At 38.7% G+C, this 26,406-nt stretch overlaps 1 protein-coding gene across 1 annotated transcript in view; it reads left to right on the forward strand.

The window, feature by feature from the left end:
* Positions 1-1,702: 1,702 nt before the first annotated feature.
* LOC149448868 (uncharacterized) overlaps positions 1,703-26,406 on the forward strand; it is a 41,230-nt gene continuing 16,526 nt past the window's right edge. Inside the window, exons 1-12 of the mRNA XM_089694135.1 lie at positions 1,703-1,858; positions 8,111-8,208; positions 11,822-11,936; positions 15,601-15,961; positions 19,683-19,760; positions 21,875-21,970; positions 22,100-22,153; positions 22,284-22,337; positions 22,466-22,519; positions 23,712-23,765; positions 23,871-23,924; positions 25,124-25,177. Of these exons, the coding sequence (XP_089550261.1) occupies positions 8,115-8,208; positions 11,822-11,936; positions 15,601-15,961; positions 19,683-19,760; positions 21,875-21,970; positions 22,100-22,153; positions 22,284-22,337; positions 22,466-22,519; positions 23,712-23,765; positions 23,871-23,924; positions 25,124-25,177 (1,068 nt within the window). The 5' untranslated portion in view covers positions 1,703-1,858; positions 8,111-8,114. The remainder of the gene's footprint in view (positions 1,859-8,110; positions 8,209-11,821; positions 11,937-15,600; positions 15,962-19,682; positions 19,761-21,874; positions 21,971-22,099; positions 22,154-22,283; positions 22,338-22,465; positions 22,520-23,711; positions 23,766-23,870; positions 23,925-25,123; positions 25,178-26,406) is intronic.

The raw sequence follows: 26,406 nt of genomic DNA on the forward strand, positions 1-26,406 counted from the left end.
TCACAAACAGACAATCTATCGCTCCTTATTATTATTTTATTTCAGCAAACTGAACTGTAAATGATACCTTTTATTTTAAGCCTCAGCTTCAAAGTAGAGCTGTCTTTATTGCTTTGACCTTTAGGAAATGAGTCAGGTTTCCTTTTACCATGTTGTAACATGTGGCTATGTGGGAGAAACTCCTTATAATTTAAGACAATCTCCATCTTTTTTTTTCCGCATGACATAGGAAATGTGAACTAGTCTACAGGTAAATTAGGATGGCTGCCAGGCAATGTGATCAGTAGAGTTTGTATGTATGATTTTCCTATAATCTGATCATTAGTACACAGCTTTTGAGAGCCGATCATGACAGTTCATGTGAAGTTCATGTGTTCATGTGAAAACGATTTTCCTTTAATCAGCACAGTATTCATCTGAAAAAAATTGAGTGACCAAGACCACGCATGTTCAGAAATGAAAGAATACATTACATACAATACATTATATCACTTCTGATGTATTCTGTTGTACGAGAATTGTCGGAACTTTAGTAACTTTTTCATTTTTGATATGAGACTAGCATGCCAAAAACCCAGACGATCATTCATTTGATATTCTCATTGTGTGTACAAGGCTTAAGTGCCTGAATTTGCGAAAGTAATGAAACTATCCCTGGCTGAGAAGTCTTTTCATTCATCCAGGATTGGTCATAACAAGAATTAAATACAAAGGAAGTCTACAACAAACATTTTTCAGCATACAAGCACTAATTCCATCCAATGCTCCATATCTGTATAACTTAAAGTATCTTATTATTTCATATTATGCCTTCTTAAAGCACATCTATGGTCAAAGTGTAAAATTATATATTCATTTCCAAATTGTATTTCAGTTATTTCTAGCTTACACCTATTACCCTGAATAATGTTGCCATTTGTAAACTTCCTTTGTGAAGATCCTTACACATTTACTTCTTGAAATTCTGTGACATGTATTCACTATGCCCTCTGAGTAGGCACTGCTGTGTCACACATTTCACAGAGCCTGCCTCCCGTACTACAGAGGTGCTGACAGGAGGAGTATCAGGTGGCGGAGTCAGTACAAGAATTACTGCTTGCATGCAGCAAGGTACCATGGGATATGTAGTCCTTAGATATTGTAAGTAAACAGCAGAGGAGAAGCTGCAAAGAATTCAGAGAATCCAAGAAGTTGTGGAAAGAGATGGCATGAAGACAGGCAGCACTTATTTCATAAAAGGTATTTTTCCAGTAAGCTTATATTATACTGTCAAATTGTTGTTACAATGCTCATGTTATAAAATGAGTGTTTGTTTTGACCATAGGTTTCCTTTAACTTTGGATGTTACATTTCTTTTGGCACATGACATGTAGATTACACTTTGCAGGGTAATAAATTATGAGGCTATACAGACTATAGAATTTTCTAGGTTTAGGAATCGGTAATGTGGATTTTCCAATCACCTACCTGACCATGAAGTGCATAAGGGAATACAGAATGGCAGGAGTAATGGAGTGATTAAATCTTCAAGCAAACTGACATATTTGCTGTGATTGTATTGACATCAGCAATGCACTACACACTTCTATGTACAGCAGCTAATTCAATTTTGTTCTTTTAAGGAGAATTTGAAGTCTAACCAATGAACTCATGAAATTCTCCACCTACCACTTCAGAGCAGAGCCCCCAGGCACAGGAGGTACAGTTGAAAAGTTACTTTTGAGGTGTGAACTTGGGTTAATGTGTGAGTGGAGGTATTCCCTTACTCACCCTGCCCAGTCTCTCTCTTTCTTCTGCTAAGGATACCTGCAGGACCTCCTTAAAACCCATATAGATCGAGACTTCAACAGTATGAAAAGTAAGTGCAAATATTTTTTTCCAGCAATTTCAGTGACTAATATGCTTCACTAAAAATTGAGAGCTTTTTTCTTTAATAATAATGCATAGCAAAGTTTAGTATCTAAAAAGTCTTGTAGCAGTACCTAATTTTTTTTCTATTTATCTGGAACCTTTTACAGTATTTAGGCTACTTTGAACATCATGCATAAATTCCATAAAGTTCTCCTTATATGTTCACTTTTAGTAGTCCTGTCTTTAATTTACATGTATTTTGATATGTTTATTGGTGGTAATATTTTTATTTTTTTAAAAGCTATAACTTGCCAACCAAATAATATCAATTACATCATATTCCAAGGTTTATAATCAGTAATGCCTAACATTTTAGAAATAATAAATTGTATACCTGTCTAATATTCTCTTTTCTCACTGAACTATGCAACATTAAATGCACTTCTGAAAAAAAGTATTCAGTTTGTAAACTGAAAGAAATATAAAAATGATAACGTATTGACAGTAGATTTATTTTTGTTATATACAACGATCAGTTAACAACATCTACATTCATCAGGAACATTTACATATTACTCTCTTCTTTTCATGCATACACATAGAATTTCACAGCAATCTGTTAGGGTGAAGACCAATATTTACAATGGCCTTTGGGAAGAGCAAACCTCTATAATGACCCTTTGTGTGAGCCCTAAGTGCTAGCAGTTAACTATAAATTGGCTTAATTTAAACAAATTGGATACTCTGTTCTAAACTGACCCTTCCAAAACAAAGTTTGATGTCTTGTACACAATGTTCTAGCATTATAAAGCCATTTTAGTGTGAAGGCTAATCATTTTATGTTTAGTCAACTACAAAAAAAATTGTGGATGAGGTTATTTATGATTGTAATTAATAATGTTTCACTATGATGTTACTGATTTTAAATCCATTATTCTGAGAACACTGTGTTTAGGGTAATTTACCAAAATATGCAAGTGTTTTTCCTCTGCTAATATGGATTTATTTTCGCACTGTTGTAACTATAATACCTATAAAAATCTGTCAGATAAGGCATATACTGTACCTAGCTGATTTGTTTTTGAAGGTATGTGCTCTAGGGTTATCATGTCTGTAACAAGGGGATAGGATTTTTAATATAAAAATTTAATTTGGGTTAGGGCCTTATAAATTAAGGGGAAGGAGCACAAGTTAGGTATATTTATTAATTTTACAGGTACTTATATAGTGCCATCAATTTACACAGTATTTTACAGATCTAGTGTACATTTACATCAGTCCCTGCCCCCAAGGAGCTTACAATCTATGGTGCCTATCTCACATTCATACATACACATACTAGGACCAAGTTACCTACCAGCATGTCTTTGGAGTGTGGGAGGAAACTTACATAGGCACAGGGAGAAAACGCAAACTCCAGGCAGGTAGTGCCATGGTTGGGATCCACACCGATGACCCTAGTGCTACTAGGCAGAAGTGCTAACCACATAGCCATTGTGCTGCCCATGTATATGTGTAATTTCTAGTGACTATTACCCTGTTAAGTTTAAAAAAAATGAAAAGAGAAGGAAGAAAGAAATATTACACGTAGTAGTTTTTATGGAGATAGTATACAGGCAGTTTACTTTCCAAAGCAACATATTTTTCTCCACAGTACCACATTTACAGTTATTATGACAGTGTATAACAAAGTAGGCTCAAAGGGTGAAACTGCCCGTGCCATCGGTTATGAAATCAGGTGACCAGGAATAACTGCTAAACTTTACCTTTTCCCTCCTATACTTTCAATGATCTGTTATCTGATGCCTGAGTCTTTTATAGGTTACTGGAAACAACTATAATACATTTGAATAAACAAGCTAGTAAGACTGTGAAAGCATGCTTGATAAACAATGGGGCATTTCTGTTAAAGTAGCTATGCAGACAAATGTGTAGAAATGTGGAAGTAACCCCGTACCCATCATCTGTAAGAAAAGTAATACAAATCAGGCATGTTGCACCTTCCTTTCGCTTTGCACAATTCATGGCATGGGATGTGGGTGGCCATCAAGGGGCAGTGGTGTGTCATTGCCAATGGCATCACCCTGAAGCCCTGGGCGTTATGGCCCAACAGCTCATGCCAGTGGAGTAGGCAGAGAGTGGCAGTGGCTGGATGACATGGGCAGACAACGGAGAGACCTACACAGCGGGAGGGTACATGTAAGAATGACAATGCCATCACTACTTTAAAAAGACAGGGGAGTATTTTTAACCAAAAAAGAGGAAATCATTAGCCAAAACACTCGCTCATTTATATGATTTGTAGAGGTAAATTTAAACAGATAATGCTTTTATTAATAGTGAAAAATATAATATGTATAACGTTAGCTGTATATTTGTTGTCATTTCCATGACCCACCACCAAAAACATTCCAATATAAATTCCCCTACTCCTGATGTGCATGAGGAAACCACATATGTGTACATCATTTGTTGTTTGTACCCAAAGTAGGGCCCAGAAACAATGATGTACATTTTGTCTTCAAGGGCTCCCTGATTATGTGATTGCTGTGATTGGCTTCCACAGTGATCACGTGATTTGGAACTCATCCTCTCAGCTCCTAATCATCATTCTGTGACAGGAAGCTGTTGGTGACAGTACTATCACAGTGCTGGGTACATGATTCAGCATACTCCTGACACAAAAAAGCAATGCATATATATGGTAGCAGTCCAGGGGCGGACTGACCATTTGGAAACTCGGGCACTGCCCGAAGGCCCGGGGTCAGTAGGGGGCCCCATGAGATGCCGCTGGTACCTTTTTCATAGGCTTTTTTGAGTTTGGGCAAGGACACAGTGGTCCCATGATCCCCTATTGCCCAGGGGCCCCATGAGTTGTCAGTCCGCCCCTGGGTAGCACAGAGTAAGACCCACTTCATGCTGTTACATACTGTATATATGCACAGTTGTCAGGAAGGGGTTAAAGTTCTCACTCGACATGCACTTTAGGCATTGCAAACAATATTCTACATTGTTCACTGCCTGCTGATTGAAAAACAATCAGCTACTAGAATTTTAGTCATATTAGGCATATCTTCTGTATATTGTTGGCTAGCATATGGTGTGCACAGGATGGTATGGTTAACTAGAACTTAAGTTATTCTGCAGCACTATCCATAACAGAATTTCACAACATTTTTTGAACAAATTGTCATGTATGTTCCTTATTTTAAATGTTTATTTGTAAAATAACATTTTGTTTGAATAATTTAAAATTGTAGACTTTTATAAATGTTTTATAAAATGGATCTGGAAAAGTATTGTTTCCTTTTAAATATTTCTCAATTCAATTACCTATTCATAACTCAGTATATTTGAGGTGGAAAAAGCCACCTGCATTGTCTAGGCTTTATATTTTTCACATTAATTTTAGAACTTTTTATAAAATAGTTTTACTAGTCATGGATATAACAAAGGTATGTCCCCATCCACTCCATCTGCTATAAGTATATACATCCTCAGACAGGAAGGGTGATATCTCGGTCATCGCAGAGCCATCTATCATTCTTTAGGGCCAGTGATTTCCTACAAGGTAAAAAATAATCTGAACTGCTATACAACCACTGAATCACTTTTACAGGCAGAGATAGGGTGTACCCCCCTTCTGCAGCTGCCCACCACCTTTACCGGACTCCGAGTGATTAGGGAGTCCAGTACTGCTGCCAATCGGTGTGCTGTGGGTAAGAATAGGGAGGAAAATACATCCATACCCGCCTCCTCTCTGTGATGTAAGAAACCAGAAGCAACAAAGATTTTGTCACTTCTGGTTTTGGTTTGTTGTTTACAAGCCGTTACTGGCTTGTACAGCATCTGATCAAACCAATCTCGGTTTGATCAAATGCTTTGAAGGGAAGAGGAGAGATATGGAACTCATATTTTGATAGCAATAAAGTTGATAAAAAAAATTAAAATAAATAATTAATTGAAATTAAAATAAAAATTAAAGTGCTCCAGTTTTCCCATACTCACACACAAATGCAAACATGCACGTAGGTCCCACATGCATATGTAAACGGTGATTGCACTACACATGTGAGGTATCACTGTACATATTACAGAAAAACCAATATTTTTAGTACCAAACCTCCTAGGTAACTCTAAAGTGGTAACCTGTAAAGGCTTTTAAAGCATTGCCTATGGAGAATTTTAGGTACCATAGTTTACACAATTTAAAGCATGACATGTTAAGTATCTATTTACTCAGTGTAACATCATGTTTTATGTTTTACCAAAAATTGTGTTTGTGCACACTAAAATTAATTTAACCACTTGCCCTCCAGAGGAGTTATCCCCCTTCCTGACAAGGCCATTGTTTGCGATACAGCGCTGCGTTACCTTAACTGACAATTGCGCGGCCATACAACACTGCGCCCAAATGAAATGTATGTCCATTTTCCCCACAAATAGAGCTTTCTTTTGGTCGTATTTGACTGCCTGTGTGCTTTGTTTGCGCTATAAACAAAATAAGTCCGACAATTTTGAGGAAAAAACAATATTTTTGACTGTTTGCTATTAAACATGTCCAGTAAAAAAATTTTAAAAATCAGTGCCTAAGCACACTGCTTTGTATGGCTCCGGTATGCTATGCTATATACACTGTTCAAAAAAATTAAAGGAACACTTTGAAAACACATCAGATATCAATGGGAGAAATATGTTGGATATCTATACTGATCTATACTGGGTAATGTGTTAGGAACATAAAGATACCCCATCGTTGAAAGAAATGGAAATTATCAATCTACAGAGGACTGAATTTAAAGACACCATGCAAATAAAAGTAAAAAAGTGATGCAGCAGGCTAGTCCATTGTGCTGAAATTTCATTGCAGCAACTCATAATGGTACTCAGTAGTTTGTATGGCCCCCACATGCTTGTATGCATGCCTGACAACATCGGGGCATGCTCCTAATGAGACAACGGATGGTGTCCTGGGGTATTACCTCCCACACCTGGACCAGGGCATCACTGAGCTCCTGGACAGTCTGAGGCAGGGGCGGACTGACTATTTTGAAACTCGGGCACTGCCTGAGGGCCCGGGGTCAGTAGGGGGCCCTATGAGATGCCCCTGGTACCTTTTTCATAGGCTTTTTTGAGTTTGGGCAAGGACACAGGGGCCCCATGATCCCCTATTGCCCGTGGGTCCCATGAGTTGTCAGTCCGCCCCTGGTCTGAGGTGTTATCTGGATTTTCGGATTGACTGAAACATGATATCCCAGAGGTATTTTATTGGATTTAGGTCAGGCGAGCGTGGGGGCCATTCAATGGTATCAATTCCTTCATCCTCCAGGAACTGCCTGCATGCTCTCGCCACATGAGGCCAGGCATTGTCGTGTACTGGGAGGAACCCAGGACCCACAGGATCCCGATATCTAATGGCAGTCGGGGTGCCACTGTCTAGCATGAAAAGGTCTGTGCGTCCCTCCATGCATATGCCTCCCCAGACCATCACTGACCCACCACCAAAACGATCATGCTGAATGATGTTACAGGCAGCATAACATTGTCCATGGCTTCTCCAGACCCTTTCAACGTCTGTCACATGTGCTCAGGGTGAACCTGCTCTCATCTGTGAAAAGCACAGGGTGCCAGTGGTGGACCTGCCAATTGTGGTGTTCACTGGCAAATGCCAATCAAGCTCTTGGTGTCGTGCAGTGACCACAGGGCCCACTAGAGGACGTTGGGCCCTCAGGCCACCCTCATAATGTCTTTTTGTGATTGTTTGGTCAGAGACATTCACACCAGTGACCTGCTGGAGGTAATTTTGTAGGGCTCTGGCAGTGCTCACCCTGTACTCCTTGCACAAAGGAGCAGATACTGGTCCTGCTAATGGGTGAAGGACCTTCTATAGCCCTGTCCAGCTCTCCTAGAGTAACTGCCTGTCTCCTGGAATCTCCTCCATGCTCTTGAGACTGTGCTGGGAGAGACAGCAAACCTTCTGGCAATGGCAAGTATCGATGTGCAATCCTGGTGGAGCTGGGGTGCCTGTGCAACCTCTGTAGGGCTCAGGTCTCGCCTCATTTTACCAGTTACATTTTAAAATGTAACAAACAAAACCCAAATGAAAATTGTCCGCAAACCATTTTAATTTCTTTTCAATAAGTGTATTTCTTAGCCTGTTATCTGCAAAAACGTTGTTAATGTAATAAAATGCACTTACTACTTGACAAGCTTTAATCAACGCTAACAACATGATTTATTCTGTGCATTTTTTTTTCAGTTACATGCAATTTGGAAAAGAGAAGATGAAATTCCCAAAACTCATTGTTTTTTTCACATTAATGAGCATTATAAAATGCCAAGAATCTACTGTCTCTGGTAAGCCTTGATAAAATCAAAGATGTAGCTGTAACACATTGATCTTGTTATTAAATAATAACTCATAAAAGTTTCAGAATTGAAGACTTAATGCAAATAAACTTAAAACATATGTACTGTATGCATATAACAGCAATTACACACCAAATGCAGTGGTGAATTATAATGAGTCTATCTTAGAAGATTTCCTGAAAGCCATGAAATTAAGGTGAAAGAATTCATATTGACTACTATCATTAAGATAAGGGGTTCTTTACAGCTAACTGTGGTTATTGTGGTTCAGCAAAAAGTAGTTACCTTATGAAAAGTTAATCTGCGTGACATTTTAATAGCAAAAATCAATAAATGCATTTAGAAAGAACTTGATTGTTTTCTTACTACTAATAATGACCAAATAACATGATGTCTATTAATAGTGTATAATAAGGAAGTATTTTGATCCAACTGGCTTTGGCATTGATTTTTCCCTCATGTATGGCATTTTCCTTTATCCAAATGAAAACTACAGGAATTGGGAGAGGTTTAACTTGGTCTACAGGAGTCTTTTTGCAACCTTGTCAATTATGTAAGTCTAATGTGTTCAGTTCATCCCACCAGGTGTACTTGGTGCCCAGTATGCTCATCGATAATACGTATCAAAGGCTACTGCACTAAAACTTTTTAATTCAGAATGGAAACCATTAGGTTGACCCAATCATTTGCGTATCTTGGGTCCTCCCCTTGCCTTTGCTGTTATTAAGGAATGGCAAGAAAACCCTACTTTCCATGCTATATTCTATGTAATTTACATCATATGGAGAATGCAACGCAAGAGTGAGATGACCTGATAATGAATATGATGGTAATAAGTAGTGATGTGGATGCAGAGCAAAAATCATGCTTCCTGAGACCTGAAAGACACAAGAATTTGGTGAATAATTTATGATTTGGGAATTTACTAAAAAAGTATCAATTCACCTTTTGACAAAAAATTATAAATGCACATTTATTTCCAGGCAAAAAAATGTGCATTTATTATTTTTTGCTGCAGGAGCTTGTAAAGCATTGCATCATCGATCAGTAGATCGCTGGTGCCATGCAGGTCTCCTGCAGAGCTGTCAGTATATTTGCTTGCCCGTACAGGATGTACAAACAAGCAGATGTACTGACAGAAAGAATCAATGAATTACCATGGCGCCTACAGTCGCTAAGGCTGTTGGGATTTGTAGTTTCTCATTCACAGACGAGTGACGCAGCCAAGCAGGTGGAGTCCCACGCAGTAACTTTTTTACAATTTGACAGCTGGGGGGTGTGTGATCCCCCGCTAGCTGTCAAAGCAGGGATCAGCGAGGCACGGGGGGCGGTGCTTTCATAACGTTACATGTTACACCCTAAATATGGGTGTAACATGTTATAAAAAGGTGAACTTACCCTTTAAATAATTGATATTAACTGGCTACTTTGATTATTTTAACAAAAAAAATTGGCTTTGGGCCCACAGCCTTTAGGCTGCAAGATCCATCTTGGTTTTCTTTTTTTACTTTTCTTAGTTATCAATCAACCGAAAACAACCATTACAATTCACGTGTGATAAACTGAATCAGTAAAAAAACAGTCTGTAGCCTCCCTGGCGGTATTCCTGAGTGTAGCTCAGGGTAAAGTTTCAGTACCACAAGCGGTAACCCCGAGCTACACGCGGGCTTACCATGTGGCGCTGCTCCGGGATCCCTCGATCACTTACCTTGTCCTGCGCTCCCGCGATGTCCTCCTGCAGTGTCCCCTGTAATGTCCTCCGGCGGATGCCTGCATCTGTCATCTGGGTTCTGTCCCCTGCAAGCGTCGTGATGTACGGGGACGGAACTGGCGGGAAATTTGAAAATGACAAAAAGTGACATTCACTAATTTCACTAAAATAACATGGTAAAACATTACTGTATCAAACCATTTCACATACATTTTGTCCCTAGTGCTTTGTCCTGTGCCCTGCCTGCATTTTTACTATTCTTTCTGCCTGGAAACTGAGAAAAGTCCATGGCATCCAAAAAGCGTCCCTTTAGGTCAAAATCGGTTTTAGACCAGCTAGAGAACAGCGATAGTAAATTAGAACTACTTGCAGAATTGAGTGATAATGATTCGTGGGGAAATTTGTCATCAGACGCTGAAAATGATTTTGCAACTTTGCTCAGTGATATGCAAACTTGGCGCTATATTTCAAATTTCAGTGTTTTTGGTTTGATTATATTATTGAATTAAATTTATTATTATTATATTATTAATTTTTATGATTATTTATTACATTATAATTAATGATTTCGTGTTTCAAATTTTATCATACCCAGGATGTTTACTAGACTCTTGTTTGGACAGATTTCAGTGAGTTATTCCTAAAAATTACAGGCCTACAATAAAAAAAATACATATTTCCATGCAAAAAAATGTACTGTAATATGGACATAATCAGACTGCTAGGGAGGTTAAAGCAAGTCAGCAAGTTGTGTATCTGCCCTGGAGTAGTAAAGGATAAAATAAATATATTGTATATCACACAAAAAATATATTCAGTGGATGCTTGTTTGCATCAAAGAACGTGAGTCCTGATGCTGCAGATACACACTTTGAGGTTCACAGGATAACTTTGTTTAATCAATTTCTTACAAATGTGTAACTGTAAGTTTTCTGCACAGCTACTATGGGCCATGGCATAGGACAGCAAGGCTCCCTGGGGAGGCACACAGTCACCCACACTTCATGTTGCTGACTGATATTAGACTGATGCATGATTGTGGTACATGCTACCTTATATGCAGGGCTTTTTGTCTCAGAAAATAGGTGCAGGAACTCCCCCTTTTGAGTCACTTCTTATCTCCGCCCCCCTACCCACCTCCAAGTACCACCCCTTTTGTAGAATATTGAGCCAAGTATCATTTTGTGGTGCTAAGTAATTTGTATGGAAAGAAAAGCAGTAAATTAGATATTCCGCAACCAGCAACAGAAGGTCCTGCCCAGCAACAATATACCCCCTCTAAGAACAATAGACCCCTGGCAGCAACAACAGATTTCCCAGCAGCCAGCATCAATAGAATCTCCAGAAGCCAGCAACAATAGACCCCCTTGAACAGTAGATCCCTTTCAGCTACAATTGATCCCCCCCAACAATATAAGCCCTCCAGCAACAATAGGCCATCACCAGCAATAATAAACCTCCCCAGCAACAATAGACTGGTGCCCTCCAGCAACAATAGATCTCACAGCAGCCAGAAACACCCCTCTCTTAACAGGAGATCCCATTCAGCAACAATTGACCCCCCAGCAACAATAGACCTCCCCAGTAACAATAGACCACCATGCAAAAATAGATCACCTCCAGCAAAAATAGATCCCCCAGCAACCAGCATCAATAGACCCTCCAGCACACCCCAGCAACCCTTGCCATACATACATTCAGTGCTAGAGGTGCCGGAACTGCGCTCCCCCGAATTCCTGCTGAAGAAAAGCCCTGCTTATTTGTTATGATATAATATAGTAAATACACACATACATTAATCTGTTGTGAAAGAGCTTGCCCAAAATATACAGTGCCAGTGAAAATGTTTATAATTGCATTTATTAAAACTTTGGTTTTCATTTTTCATAGTGTATGACCTCTTTGGAGAACTTTCCACAGTTGCAGAAATAACAACAGTGAATGGATCCAATCCAATGGTATCTGCTGTCCGCATAAAGACCCCAGTTTCCCTGAAGAAAGATGGGTACGATAAATTAGATGTTTTTGCAAGTGTTCCACAAAGTATTTATATCATAACCATTTGTGTTTGTGTGGTGTGTGCAAACTGTCCTGAGCATAAACGGGGTTGATTTACTAAAGTCAAATAGGCTGTTCACATTGGAAAGTTTCACTTTGCAAGGAAATTTTTCTTTAGCTTAGTGAATGAAATGAAGCTCTGGTGATTTTCATCATCCAATTACATTCAAGAAAAATACAATTTTCCTAAATGTTTTTTCCATGCACGTGGAAAAAATTGTGAAAATGTTATCACATTCCCTAAGTTAAGGGAAAATTCCCTTGAAAAATGAACAGATTATTTGCCTTTAGTAAATCAGCCCTATTGACTGTTCTTGCTAGTGTCAGCTGCCATGCTAATCGTTATTGCTAGCAGTGAGAGCCAATGAGAGCTGAAAATAACAACTGTTATGGAAAAGCTTAAATTGGGTATTCAATAAATATTTACAAAACAATTTCAATGGGCAGCACTGTCATAATCTACAAAACATGGTCACAGCCAGGGGCGGAGTGACCATTTGGAAACTCGGGCACTGCCCGAGGGCCCGGGGTCAGTAGGGGGCCCGATGAGATGCCCCTGGTACCTTTTTTATAGGCTTTTTTGAGTTTGGGCAAGGACACAGGGGCCCCATGATCCCCTATTGCCCGGGGGCCCCATGAGTTGTCAGTCCGCCCCTGGTCACAGATGCGAGGACAGAGAGAGGATAAAAAAGCTATATTTACCGAGAGTACAACTGTCCCTTGGGAAATATAGATTTAAAATGTATTACCATTAAATTAGCTTTAAACTATTACTATTACCATGCTATACCATACTATGTTAGCTTATCTTCCTGGTTCCTACAAATCTTTTCCTACTTCATATTCCCACTGACACAAAGTTGCATCTGATGTAGATAAACAAGCTTATGAAGGGTTTAATGTAGCCTGGCTATGTTGCTGTATATTGGATGAATCAGTTTATTTTGGACATTCACATAGAAACACTTTTAGTCCTGCTCCGCACTAGCCATTTGTAGCAGCTACAGTATCCGTTCACACTAGAATGCAATGTGGGAAAGCTGCATTCCCACGCAGCTTCCCGTGCCACATTCCAGTTGCACTGCCCCTGTGGTCTGCTGTAAGTGTCAAAGCGAAGTTAATGACACCCCAAATGCAGGTCGCAAAGTGCACGTTTGCACACACTGGATCACATGGTACAAAAATACCATGCGATCTGGTTGCTGTGCGTTTCAAAAAGTAGTGCATTCACTTTTTCCATTTAAAAGGGAAAGGGCTGAAATCACACTGCAAAAAACTGTATGTGAATAGCACAGCAACAGAACAGTGTTCCTGTGCAGTTCACATGCTGTTCCTAGTGTGAAATGGGCCTTAATGTTTTTCTTGCTGCAAATAAAAATGTCAAGGGGTTTGTTGCTCAGGCACTAAGAGATTTACTTTTTGCAACTTTTAGAGCTCAAGATGTAATCACAAGCTTTCATTTTGTTATTCAGTATAGCCGTTGATAATCATGGCTCACCATGTAACTACATAGATAAGCGTTTTTGCCAGTTACGACTGTAAGTCTGCAGTGAGCTACAAATTGTCAGAAAAAATAAGCAGTGATTTTCTAGCTACTACAAACCTCTGCTATAAAGTGGTTAGCATGATATGGCCTTAAGGGCTCGTTCACACATGTGGGGATTATTCAAATAAAGTAATGCTCCTTAAGGCACCTATAGCATTTAGCATGTTTTTGTTGTGTTTATGAAGTGTTCAAAAAGCTTTGAAGATGCTTGATAAATGGCCATGAAAGTGTTGCTTCTCTAGTGAAAAGTGCTTTAAGGGGAAGTGATGTAGAGGAAATGCTGTACTTTGAGGTGTGGTTAGATTTTGGTGTGATAACAAACATTTTTGTGAATTCTCTGAAAAATGGATTTGTATACTTTGATCTGTTTCATACTTGGCTTGGTCCAGCTCCACTTTGTTGACACAAAAGAGCAATATTGCTCGATGTCTCTGCTCCTACCTGGCACTGTCAGTATTTCCATCTGTCTGATGCTTTTGTCCACACACAGAAGCAAAAGGTATTACCACACAACTGTTCTGTATCAATAGGAAATGTCTGGAGCTGCTCTGTCCTAGATCTCTGTTATTTCCCAGTGCATTCTGGGATACAGGAACCTCCGCTGTGTCTTCCACATGACCCAGCTAACACTTCTCTAACAATTCATAATTGGTATAGGTGCTGTAATGGTGTGGTTACAGAGCATTATCATTGAAATCAATGAAAGTGACATGCTGCTTAACCACTCTACAACCCTGCTATAGCCAAAAGACAGCTACAGCATGGATGTCTAGTTCTGGGAGGGCGTCATATGACGTCCTCCCAGAACATGCCCCCTGCATGCCCCCAGCGCTGTCAGTGATCACTGTGTCCTATGGACACAGCTGATCACATGACTAAATGGCCAATCACAGCGACTGTTTACCACGTGATCAGCTGTGTCCAATGACACAGCAGATCACCAAGTAAATACAGTTGCCAGTTATTGGCAGCACTTTCCTCACGTGAGGAAATTACTGCAGACAACCGGCAAATTTCCTAGAGCAGATCTGCACTGATAATCAGTGCCCTGATTATCAGTGCCAATGATCAGTGCCCAGCAGTGCCACTCATCAGTGCTGCCCAGTGGTGCCACCCATCAGTGCCCATCAGTGTCGCAAGGCAGTGCTGCCCATCAGTGCCCATCAGTTCTGCCTATCAGTGCCCATCAGTGCTGCCTATCAGTGCCCATCAGTGCCGCCTATCAGTGCCCACCATTGTTGCATATCAGTGCAGCATAATCAGTACCTCCTCATTAATGCCCACCAGTGCTGCCTCATCAGTGCCACCTCATCAGTGCAGCATAATCAGTGCCTCCTCATTAATGTCCACCAGTGCTGCCTCATCAGTGCCACCTCCTCAGTGCTGCCTATAGTGTCGCCTCATCAGTGCTCATCAGTGCTGCCTATCAGTGCAGCCTCATCAACACACATCAGTGAAGGAGAACAATTACATGTTTGCAAAATGTTATAACAGAAACAAAGAAAAACTTTTTTTCCCTCTTTTTTTTGTTTATAGTGTAAAAAATAAAAACCCCAGTGGTGATTAAATACCTCCAAAAGAAAGCTTTATTTGTGTAAAAAAGAATTATAAAAATTTCATATTGGCACATTGTTGCATGACCGTGCAATTGTCATTCAAATTGCAACAGCGCTGAAAACTGAAAATTGGACTGGGCAGGAAGGGGGTACAATTGTCGGTATTAAAGTGGTTAATTATTAACACAGCACAACACAATGCTATGGCTCTCATGTGTACAGCACTGTGTGGTGTCCATTTTAATATTCATGGCAAGTGTTGAAGGGTGGTTATTAGGCTTTCAAAATGCTAAAGAAATGCTGATTAAACAAATGGTATTGGCACACATATGAACAAGCCCTTACAGTCAAACAAGCACAAAACATACAAAATAAAATGCTGAGAAGTAAAATGGTTGTACTCCACATAGTTTTAAATTGTTTGCACTTTTTATTTAAACAAGAAGTATACATGATATATAATTACATCTCTAAAGATAACTTTATTATAATCTATTATTATCTTGTAGTGCTTTTCCTCCAAATGGTTTACCTGCCGATTACTCCATTATTGCCACTTTTAAAATTGTAAAGACTGTGCCTCAGAGCATCTGGAACTTATGGAAGATTATTGATGGAAATAAAAAACAAGAAATTGGACTCAGTTTTAACAACAATTCACAGACTGTAAACCTGTTCTACTCTACACCAGTCAAGACTCTCCTTTTCCAGAAACATAGCAATTATGAAAATCTTTTTGATGGAAAATGGCACAAGTTAGCTTTAAGTGTAACAAATGGTATTGCCAAAATGGGTCTAGACTGCATTGAATTCAGTGATGCTTCTGTACTAGAAGAGACACTTCCACGACAGAATAGGATCACTTCATTGGTAAGTACTTCAGTATTGTCAGTAAAATATATTTTGGCAAGCCTTTCTCTTACCCTAAAGATAAAGTACATGACAAAGTGTTATCCAAATTGTCAAAAAAATGTTTTCCTTAAATCCTTCCTCTTTTTTGATATTTTTAAAATGTAACTACTACCAGAACTATTTTTGAATAGTGTCAAGAAGAATTAGACCTATTTTGGATTGTGATTGCTGTCTATTCTCCAACTGGGCTGTTGTCTTCTCTTCTCTGGCTATAATGGTTGTTGATCAAAGTAACAGCAAGTGAGAGCAAAGCTCTCAAAAGGATGACATTTAGCTTTTTACTGTTAAGGGCCCCTATTGTGGAGAATGTCTCTTTCCCTGAATGAAAGTGGGGGATATCTCTGAATGGGGGAACATCATCTCAAGGTATTATCCTATCCAAAACCTCTCTTTTAATCTCAAGAGTTATAGTCTCCATTATATATTCAACAACCAGCGCTTAGGAAATGTTAATTGTCCTTAAAAGTTCATCAAAATGTCCTCACAATGGTTTTAACCAAATAAAATGAGAGCCTCTTCATTCATGAATCAGAGTAAAGTACATATTGCCTCTGTTTCTCCTTTCTCCTCTTCTTTCTAGATCCACTGATGACACTCAAAAAATGAAAAACAACATATTATTCTAGTGTCACTAGTGGGTATAGAAATAAGAGGATTAATCTGCAGAATTGTATTTCACTTGTGGAAAAAGGGAGAAACAGAGACAGGACTCATCTTATATTTTCATGCATGTACTTTAATCGGATTCATGACTAAGGAGGATCTAATTTTATTTGGTGAAGACTATTGTGAGAACATTTTGAGAACATTTTGATGAACGTATAAGGACAACTGACATTTTCTAAACACTGGTTGCTAAGGAGTAGAGGTAATCCAGCAGCTGGGGTTAGTTTTTACTGCTCAAGGGACTTTTTTGTCCTAGTGTGTTGATATTTTTGGGAATACATATTCTCCATAGCAATGGCTTTCTTACATGATTGCTGAAAATAATTATCATGAGAACATACTCTCCTTTGCTAAGCTCTATGGTCATAATATTATACTGAAAGTACGGCCTGTTTAGGAAACTTGATGCATGCCATTAGAAAAACTAGAGATGATTTACTAAAGGCAAGTAGACTGTTCACTTTGCAAGGGAATTTTCACCAGAGTTTAGTGACTGAGGTGAAGCTCTGATGACGTTCATTATAAAACATATGCAAGCAAAAATGACGTTTTTTATTTTCTTTGCACATGAGTGAGTATTTTTTGTAAAGTGAAATTTTACCATATCCAGTGAGTGCCTGGGAAAATTCCCTTGCTAAGTGTCACCCAAGAAAATGGATATAAGATTTCTTCCCGGTATTGCACACCTTCCCTTGTACATAAATTTTACTCTTCTGTCCCTAATGTATCTTGGTGATGTGGGCAAGAGGTGGGGACAATGCTTCATGTATGGTGGGTATGCCCCAGGCTTCAGCCTTTTTGGAGGCAGGCACACAGTATCATAACATCAGTCACAACTGACATGCTGGATTAAGTGTTGGCACAATAATTACTTCACCATTTCTTGCTTCCTAAAAGAACAAAAATCTCTAGCTATGTGCATGGTTAATGCAGCTAAACAGTGTATTCCTTGCCATTGTTGTTCGAACTGGGTGCCGACGATGTGGTAATGGTTCAACAGGATAAACAAAATGGAGACGATAGAGGAACTGATTTATATCTCTCAGGAAAGAATAACCAAGTTTACCAACAAGTGGTTTTGTTGGCTTGAGTTCAAAACATCCGCTATTTTCCGATCTGTGAATGTACAGTTGTGATTTAGACTTGATGATTTAGAGGCGTCAGCCTCCCCTCAGGTCAGTGAGGTTGTTTAGTAAGGATATGATGGGAAATAAGGAGAAAATGGGGAGAGGATAGACTGCTGTGGGATCCTGTCTCTTACCTGCCTCTATTGTTTTATATTATGTTAGTCTTCCCTACCTCCACCCTTTCCCCAACCTCTTTCTTTACTTCATCTTCACCTTCCCTTTTTTCCATGAGCCCTCGCCCCTTCTCTTCTTTTTTTTCTCTTTGGTTACTACTCTATACATCAACATTTGCCAGAATCTGCCTTTGCTGTTCCATAAGGCATCACCTCTACTTTTCTATGCTTTCTCATCAGTACATGTGACTGTAATTCAGTGCTGGTGCAGACCGGTTAGGCATAAGGCATTTTTTTATATTTATATATCCTTTATATTCATGCTCCCTCACAATCTTTCATACTTCATGTTGCAATGATATGGTGAATGGTTGCTCAGATGTCTATACTTCCTTGGCACTGTACTCAGCTTGAGGTTTGCTATTGTAACACCTCCATTCTGCATACTGATATCTTGCTTATTGTATCACATTTGATATTGCTCAATAAAGCATTTAATGCAAAAAAAATATTGAAACATACAACAATGAACTGTAAGTCCCTACGTGAAACCAAATCAAAGAATCCCCTTACCTATGCTCATGACCTAATGGCATAAACTATTGTAATCTTTTCCTGCACTCCTCTCAATGACTTGACACCTTGTTGCTACTTTTAGAGAAAGCCTCATATGTATTTGTTCTGCATTAGCAGTCTTTGTATATGCTGCTCTTTACAGCTCTGGCCCTGTGTTGTGCTCCTTTATTTCCAGTATGCAAAAACATTAGCTCACCCCACACACTTATTACTTTTTGTACCACTTTTCCCTACCTTTTAGATTGTAAACTCTCATGAGCAGGGCCCTGCTAACCATTTTGTCTTGAACTGTATTGTAACCGTAATGTCTTCCTTTATATTGTAAATCACTGCACAAGCTATTGGCGCTATAAAAGTCCTGTATAGTAAAACTAATAGGAAGATGGGATGGGATGGCTAAGGGTCCATGTTTCAGCAGTGCTCTGTGGAACACTAACACTGATGTATAAAGCCGTTCATAACACTGCCCCTACTTACATCACCGACCTTGTCTCTAAATACCACCCAAACCGTACTCTCCGTTCCTCACAAGACCTCCTACTCTCTAGCTCCCTTGTCTCCTCCTCCCATGCTCATCTCCAGGATTTCTCAAGGGCTTCATCCTCTGGAACTCCCTACCCCAAGCTAGCAGGCTAAAGCCTACTCGGCTCACTTTTAGTCGCACTCTGAAAACCCATCTCTTCAGGGAAGCCTACCCCGACCCCAGCTAATACTGGAATCCCCTACTCCTCCTACCACTCCATCCCCCACAGCTAATTACCTCTTGTACCACTATCCCCTCCCTCCTAGATTGTAAGCTCCAAGGAGCAGGGCCCTCTAATCCCTCCTGTATTGAACTTTATTGTTACTGTACTGTCTCCCTCCATAATGTGAAGCGCTAAACAAACTGTCGGCGTTATATAAGTCCTGTATAATAATAATAATAACATAGTTTGAGAAACACTGCCTATATTTAAAGTTTAGGACCAAACTGTGTTCAGTAGATGATAAGCACCTTAAACCTAAAAAAATGGTATTAAATCTTTTAAGTACTCATGCAGTGATACTTCCCAGATCAATGAATGAATATGCAATATTCTTTTGCACTATTCTTTCCTTTCTCTGACTCTCCAAGCTTGGTAAACCACTCCATGGCATGAAATCTCTTGATGGACATAATTACATCAATCAGTTTGTTTTATATTGTTTCCATTGCAGGTTGACATCCAGAAGCTTGAAATACACTATGATTCAGAAAAGGCTTTGTCGGAGCAATGTTGTGAACTATATGATCAAGTAAGTGTGCACTACTTGATCTGCCTTATGGTTGCTGATACCTGAAAACTGCATACCCTACTCTGCACATGGTCACCTGGTCCTTTTCTGTGTTGAATAATTAACACTAGGATGGATATAGTTGTAGTTAAACCACGTCTTTACTAGGGAGCAAATTTTCACTGAGCTGAATTTATTTTGCTTCTCAGTGTACAGTGAGAATTCTGGTGCCTTCATTCTTTTCTAATAGTAGTACTGACATTAAACAGCTACTGGTCTCAGGGTAAGGAAGGTACCTTTAAAATGCCTGAAAGCACACTCTAATTTAAAAAAATCCCTTAAAACCATCTATTTAGTTAATAAATATTTATTTAATTATATTCAAATAGTTTTTACAATTGTAGAAATGAGGTGAAGAGCCCCTTAGTATTGTCCAGAGGTGATAGTTGCTATTCTAACTTTTCAGAATGCTGACAGCTGTCCTATGCCTTACCTATCTCTTACAGATCCAACACAGGGCTTATGGTAGAAACTGTAAAATCTGTGTGTGTGTATTGTTTTCTAAAATGAAGGTGTCAATCACTGAACCTCATCAACAGCTAGAAGAATCCTCCCGTTGTTCTGAGCAGAAAACAAAAGGCTTTGTTAATAAAAATCTGCTTTTTCTACATGGGAATATTATAGGAAGGATTGCCATGCTAAGCCCCCTAACAGTTACAACACTTCCTACATTTCAGACTTTCATATTAGAGCTCTTAAGGAGAAAATCTGTGCTGAGAAGAAAATAAACATATCAGTTATAGTTAATGTTCTTATCAGATTTGTTTCCACTTTTTGAAATGCCAAATTATACATTCCGTTCCATTTAACATAAAGAAAAAACATGTCTGGGAAATTCTCCCCATTTGTTGTCAATTCTCATGTTGCTTTGTTCAGTTAAATATTTCTTCTTGCCATTGACAATAGGAATGCAGCTAGTACAATGGTAACACCTTTCTCCCAATGAGATGAAGGATGAAGAAGAGAAACACTGTGGGGTTGATTTACAAGAACTAGAGAGTGCAAAATCTGGTTCAGCTGTGCATGGTAGCCAATCAGCTTCTAACTTCAGCTTGTTCTCTTAAGCATTGACAAAAAAAATGGAAGTTGATTAGTTTCTATGTAGAGCTACAGCAGATTTTGTATGCTCCAGTTTTAGTAAATCAACCCCTGTATGTAGCAGCAGATTCCTGTATGTAGGCTCTTTGAGCACAAAGAATTGTTCAAAACCCGTGAAATATCTGCTGCTGCTTATTCTCACAGTGATCGGAGCTTTTACTACAGCCTCCAACAAAAACAACTTTTCTGTTCCTGGTTTGCGCAATGCTTTGTTTTGTCTCTGGCTACAGGATTAGTTACTGTTGATGACTTCAACACTTTGGGGGAGATTTACTAAAACTGGAGCATTTAGAATGTGCTGCAGCTGAGCATGGTAGCCAATCAGCTCCTAATTTCAGCTTTTTCAATTAAGCTTTGGCAATAAAACCTGGAAGCTGATTGATTTCTTTTAAGAGCTGCACCAGATTTTGGACACTTCAGTTTTAGTAAATCTCCCCGTTTGATAATGAATGGACGTTGATTACTATACTAGATAACACAATGGGAAAAAAAACCCTCAGTACGAACCAGAGATATAATCTACTGTATACCATCATTGGCTGTTTTTATTAGCTAGCTCCCCTCCAGCGTTCTCTAGATATGTTACATTGTATCATTTGCTACAAAGATGTGTCAGATCCTCCTAGGAGCCATAATGCTATATTTTATCACTGCCAATATTAAAACAACATTTGTTCAGAAGATAAAATCCTCTAAAGAACATTACTGTTTGCCCAGTTCGCACAGAACAAATGCACATGCAGATTTACTAGATGAACGGCTATGTAACTTTTCTATAAATAGATTCTTAAGTGAATGCTGAGAGTAATTTTAACAAAGAACAGTCTGTTACCCACTACTAATAATCCTGTACTATCAAAAGCCTATTGTAAACTGGCTTAGTACAAAACATGTATGATTTTATTTTTTGGCTGCTTTTATTGTATTAGGCCCAGCTGCATTTCAATCAATATTGCTATGAATTTTTTTCTTCATAGTGTGGAGGTGCTGCTGAACTAAGCATTGGTGCTAATTCTCGAGGGTGTAAGTGCTCACATGGGCTTTTAGGACTTCAAGGTTCTACAGGAACAAAGGTAATAGAAAAAACAGTAACTGCTAATGAAAATCTATTCCTAGATTTATTTCTAATTTGGTCATTGGAGAACTGCTAAGGACATTTATTAAAAATGGCAATTTTTAATTTATGTTTTCTCAATGTGTAGGGTCAGAAAGGCTATTCAGGTGAACGTGGAGAACTTGGTCGTCTAGGAAATTTGGTAATAAAAATTCTAAATGTATCGAACATATTTAATCTGAAATATTTTAGTAAGGTCTGTAAAGAAACTATATTCAAAATCATATAATTGTCAAATATTTAAAGAAGTAATTACATATGTGTCTGATTAGGGAGTTCGTGGCAATCCTGGTACTTATGGAAGAATTGGTGATGCAGGCCTGAAGGTATGCTATGTAATATATTTTGGAATTAATGTTATGTTTTTAATCTAAAAAGTTTAATATGTTTTGATAATTTTGGTGTTAATTTTACTGATTTTTTAGAAGTGAATTTTCTTTACTATGTTATTTAGGGTGAACCAGGCATAAAAGGGGAAAAGGGAGAAATAGGCATAGCTGGTGAAAGAGTAAGTATTTCTCATTTCTTTATCACATATGAAAACAGATATATAAACAAATAATATTTGATCTAGGTCATAAAATTAAAAAAAGAGAAAAAACAGAAACTTTAAAACTGTGATATCAGTCCAATACAGAATACATATAAAAAGCAGTGCTAATTCCAACATAATACTCAATGTGTGATAAGTATTATACACCAATTATGTAAGAATGCATGCCAAAAATCTCAAAAATTATAAATCAAATGAATATATAAATCAAAAAAATACAAAATGTATCCATAGAAAGAGTCCTCCTATAAAGAATCTCTATTCAAAAGCGGTCGACACTTAAACTGTACAAAGTGTAATTTCCATTCACTGTGCAGAAAGCTCAACCACCATGAGATAAGACCAAAGATCTGTTGGACCATTATATTATAAATGGTCATAAATCACTTGGTATGTCAGGGTTAGAAGTGATTCCACCACTCCAGATACAACCAGCTCCCGGTATCGAGGTCACCATTAGATAAAAAATATAAAATCTGCCATGATGAAGTATGTAAAAGTTCTTGCACCTTTATTTAGTCTGCAACTCCAAATGACAAAAGAAGGGACCATTCATTCTATATCTCTCTGAGCTACTAGTGCATGGACATACACTTTAAAGGAAAAATACGAAACCAGTTGCTTACATCAATTATTGAACTCTAGGAATGTTTACCCAGAGATTTAGTTCACTCACTTCATGACCATCCATTGCAAAATAATGTCCCTGTTTAAGATGCAAAAGGCTTCAGAGATCACTCTCCAGCTGATAAATGCACAGACGGGCTGAAGACCCTGCCTGATCAATCTGTAACTATTCACCATAATTTAAAAAATTATTTAAATGTATTTTTTAATAAAACAGTGCATACCAAAACATTAAGATTTGGATAGGTCACAAAGTTTTCAATTACCTTTGGACTTGAGAGGGTTAATTGAGTATTAAGGATTAATTAGGGTTAACTGGCTAAGAAAAAAAAATCTGAAACAGAATGCAAGTTCAGTCCATTTAGTTGTTCAAAATTCACCAGATTCCTCTGTACACCCATTTCTGATCAACATCAGAAACTTATGACATTTTACCTAATCTAACTGTAAGCCTGTGCAACAGCACATGTAAACTATATCTGTCAGAGTCTTTTAAAAGGCAATATACACATTTCCATAGGGTGACCGTGGAGATCATGGACTTAAAGGACTTCGAGGAGCAGATGGTTTCAAAGTAAGCAAATCTATCTATCTATCTATCTATCTATCTATCTTTCTATCTATCTATCCATGCTTCTCATTATATGATAACACTTACTAAAGTGCAATTATATTTTAGGGAATTGCAGGCCCACCAGGAATCCGAGGACCACCAGGGCCAAAAGCAGATAAGGTAATATAATTCATAATAAATCAAGTCTAGGGTGTAAAAATTCTCAAATACTAAAAAAAATTTTGAACATTGAAAAAAAGACAGCAATATCCAATATTCAGTGCATGTTTTATTTAATTTTTTTTTGCTGAGGTATGTGTTTGCACTATATAGATTTGTAAATGACCAACGCCTTGGTGATGTTAGTCCAAATCCCATATTCTTGATTTGACAACACTTTTTCCTCCAGGTTGCCCCACAAAAGTGTTTGTAGGCAGTATTTTTACAGTAAGGTGGTGTATGTTTGTATATGTACAGTACATGTTTACCAGAATGGCCAAATGATCAGATCAGATTATTAAGTGTAACTTGCACCTTAATAAATCAGTGGAAAGCTAAAAGCAATATTTAAAAACAGGTCCAGGATGGACTCTCTACAGCAATGTCTCTGTGACTCAGGGTAACACATAGCTACATAGCATATTCTCTATAAGACTCTGTAACAGAGAGTCTAACTGAGAATCACATTTTTGGATAAGGGAGTACAGGCCATCGGGGGTGGACTGACCATTCAAGCACTCGGGCACTGCCCGAGGGCCCAGGGTCAGTAGGGGGCCCCATGAAATGCCACTGGTACCTTTTTATAGGCTTTTTTGGGTGTGCTTTGAGTGTGGGCAAGGACACAGGGGCCCCATGATCCCCTATTGCCCGGGGGCCCCATGAGTTGTCAGTCTGCCCCTGGAGGCCACAGCTGCTTTTGATTGTCCACATAGACATTAACCTTCACAGTGAAGTCCAGGGTAGCTCTGGTCACACAGGTGAACATTTGGAGGGATCCAAAGCCTAAGGGTGGATTGCCACTCCCTTGGAACTGGAGTGTTCTGGTAGTAATCCGGAAGGTGCTCCCCACAGTAGTTGGTTATTGCAAGGAACCAAGACATTTGTGGGAAAGAGAGTTAAAGGGACAGATTTAGGGTACACAAACTGTGCAGGTCCTCCAGGGTTTTAAGGCCTAAATATATTGTATTTCCTCTACTAACCTAGTCTGGATGTCTCATCTGGAGGCTGCCAATGCCTTCAACATTAGAGGTAAAGGGAGAATCTTCTCCAAAAGGAACACAAATGTTTTCTAAGAAATATTTTACAGTACACTTAATGTTTTGATAATTACAGTATATATCCAGTGTTGTAAAAAGAAATATTGTGTTCTATTTTTTTAGGGAGAAGAGGGAGAAAGAGGGTATGAAGGGATTCCAGGTTTCAGAGGTGTCAAGGTAAGTCTCATTATTAGACCTCCAACATTACAAAATATGTTTTTTAGACATATTTCAGAGTAATGTATAACTTGCTTAAATTATACTTATTTTGCTTGTCCTATACATGGCAGCTACAGTACATTTTCACACATCTAACGTAACAAGTAAGCTTGAATAGATGCTGGTCCAAGGAGTTGCCATGTCCTTGAGAAGATACTGCTTAAACTGTAGGTCTGATTACTGTTAATTCAAAAGTAAATAAATAGCATTAAAAAAATAACAAGTGAATAAAAATGTGCTTTTTTGGCTGTTATTTGATTATGTTATTTGCTCATCTTTTTAATACTCCTTACCTTGTACATACAAATGATTTATTTTATGCAGAGATAATGAACTTAGCATAACGATCTGCCTGATATGCAGGAACTTAGAGATACCGTCACCTGCATAGTTATCAAAATATGGAAATATTTAAGAAGGCTGCATTGAATGTATAAAAAAGAAAAATGTGGTGTGCATAGCACACCGAACACCAGTCACATATAGGTGTGGTCTATAAAGTGAGTGTCACTTCATGAGATCATAAAATAATTCCTAGCATTGGTGTCATTGCAATTATTAGTAACCTGCAGCTTTAGACTCAGCAGCAATAACAACCCCATCACTGATTTAAGTGGCTGCAACAATTACCTCTTCTTTGGTGATCATCGGAAATAACATTCCCCCCAGTATTGATGGTTAATGACACACTGTAAAAATAAGAACCCCCCCCCCCCTCGACATTGGTGGACAGTGACTGGGTGTAAGTGGCACAGAAATGGCAAGTTATAAAACTGAATGTTATGTATAGAAATCATGCACATTTCAGACTCCTCCATAACAGTTGTGTGTCCAATTTGGAGGCCAAACTCAGGCTCCATGAGTGTCACAGGTCTCCTCTGAGCCATACAGTGTATCAGGCCATTGTAATAGTACTACACACTGTGAATGCAGGCCATTGCTACTGCGATGAGCAAACTTAGGGGGAGAAGAAAGCAAAGTGTGGTTTGGTTGCATGCTGTAACAGCTGTTGATGGGTGAAACTTAAACAGAAGAAGGGTGGAATCAAATCACTCTCCTCCTTTTGCTCCTGGCCACTGCTTGCAGCAAGGCCAATATTTCCCTGCACATACTACTCCTGTGCTGCCACTGCCTAATGTCACTTAGCAAACACTTTGGAAAATACCACATTCACACAGAGAAAAAAT

The sequence above is a fragment of the Staurois parvus genome, unplaced genomic scaffold (assembly GCF_062004578.1).
Source record: "Staurois parvus isolate SC_StPar_1 unplaced genomic scaffold, SC_StPar_1.0 ptg000652l, whole genome shotgun sequence".
Lineage (NCBI taxonomy): Eukaryota > Metazoa > Chordata > Amphibia > Anura > Ranidae > Staurois > Staurois parvus.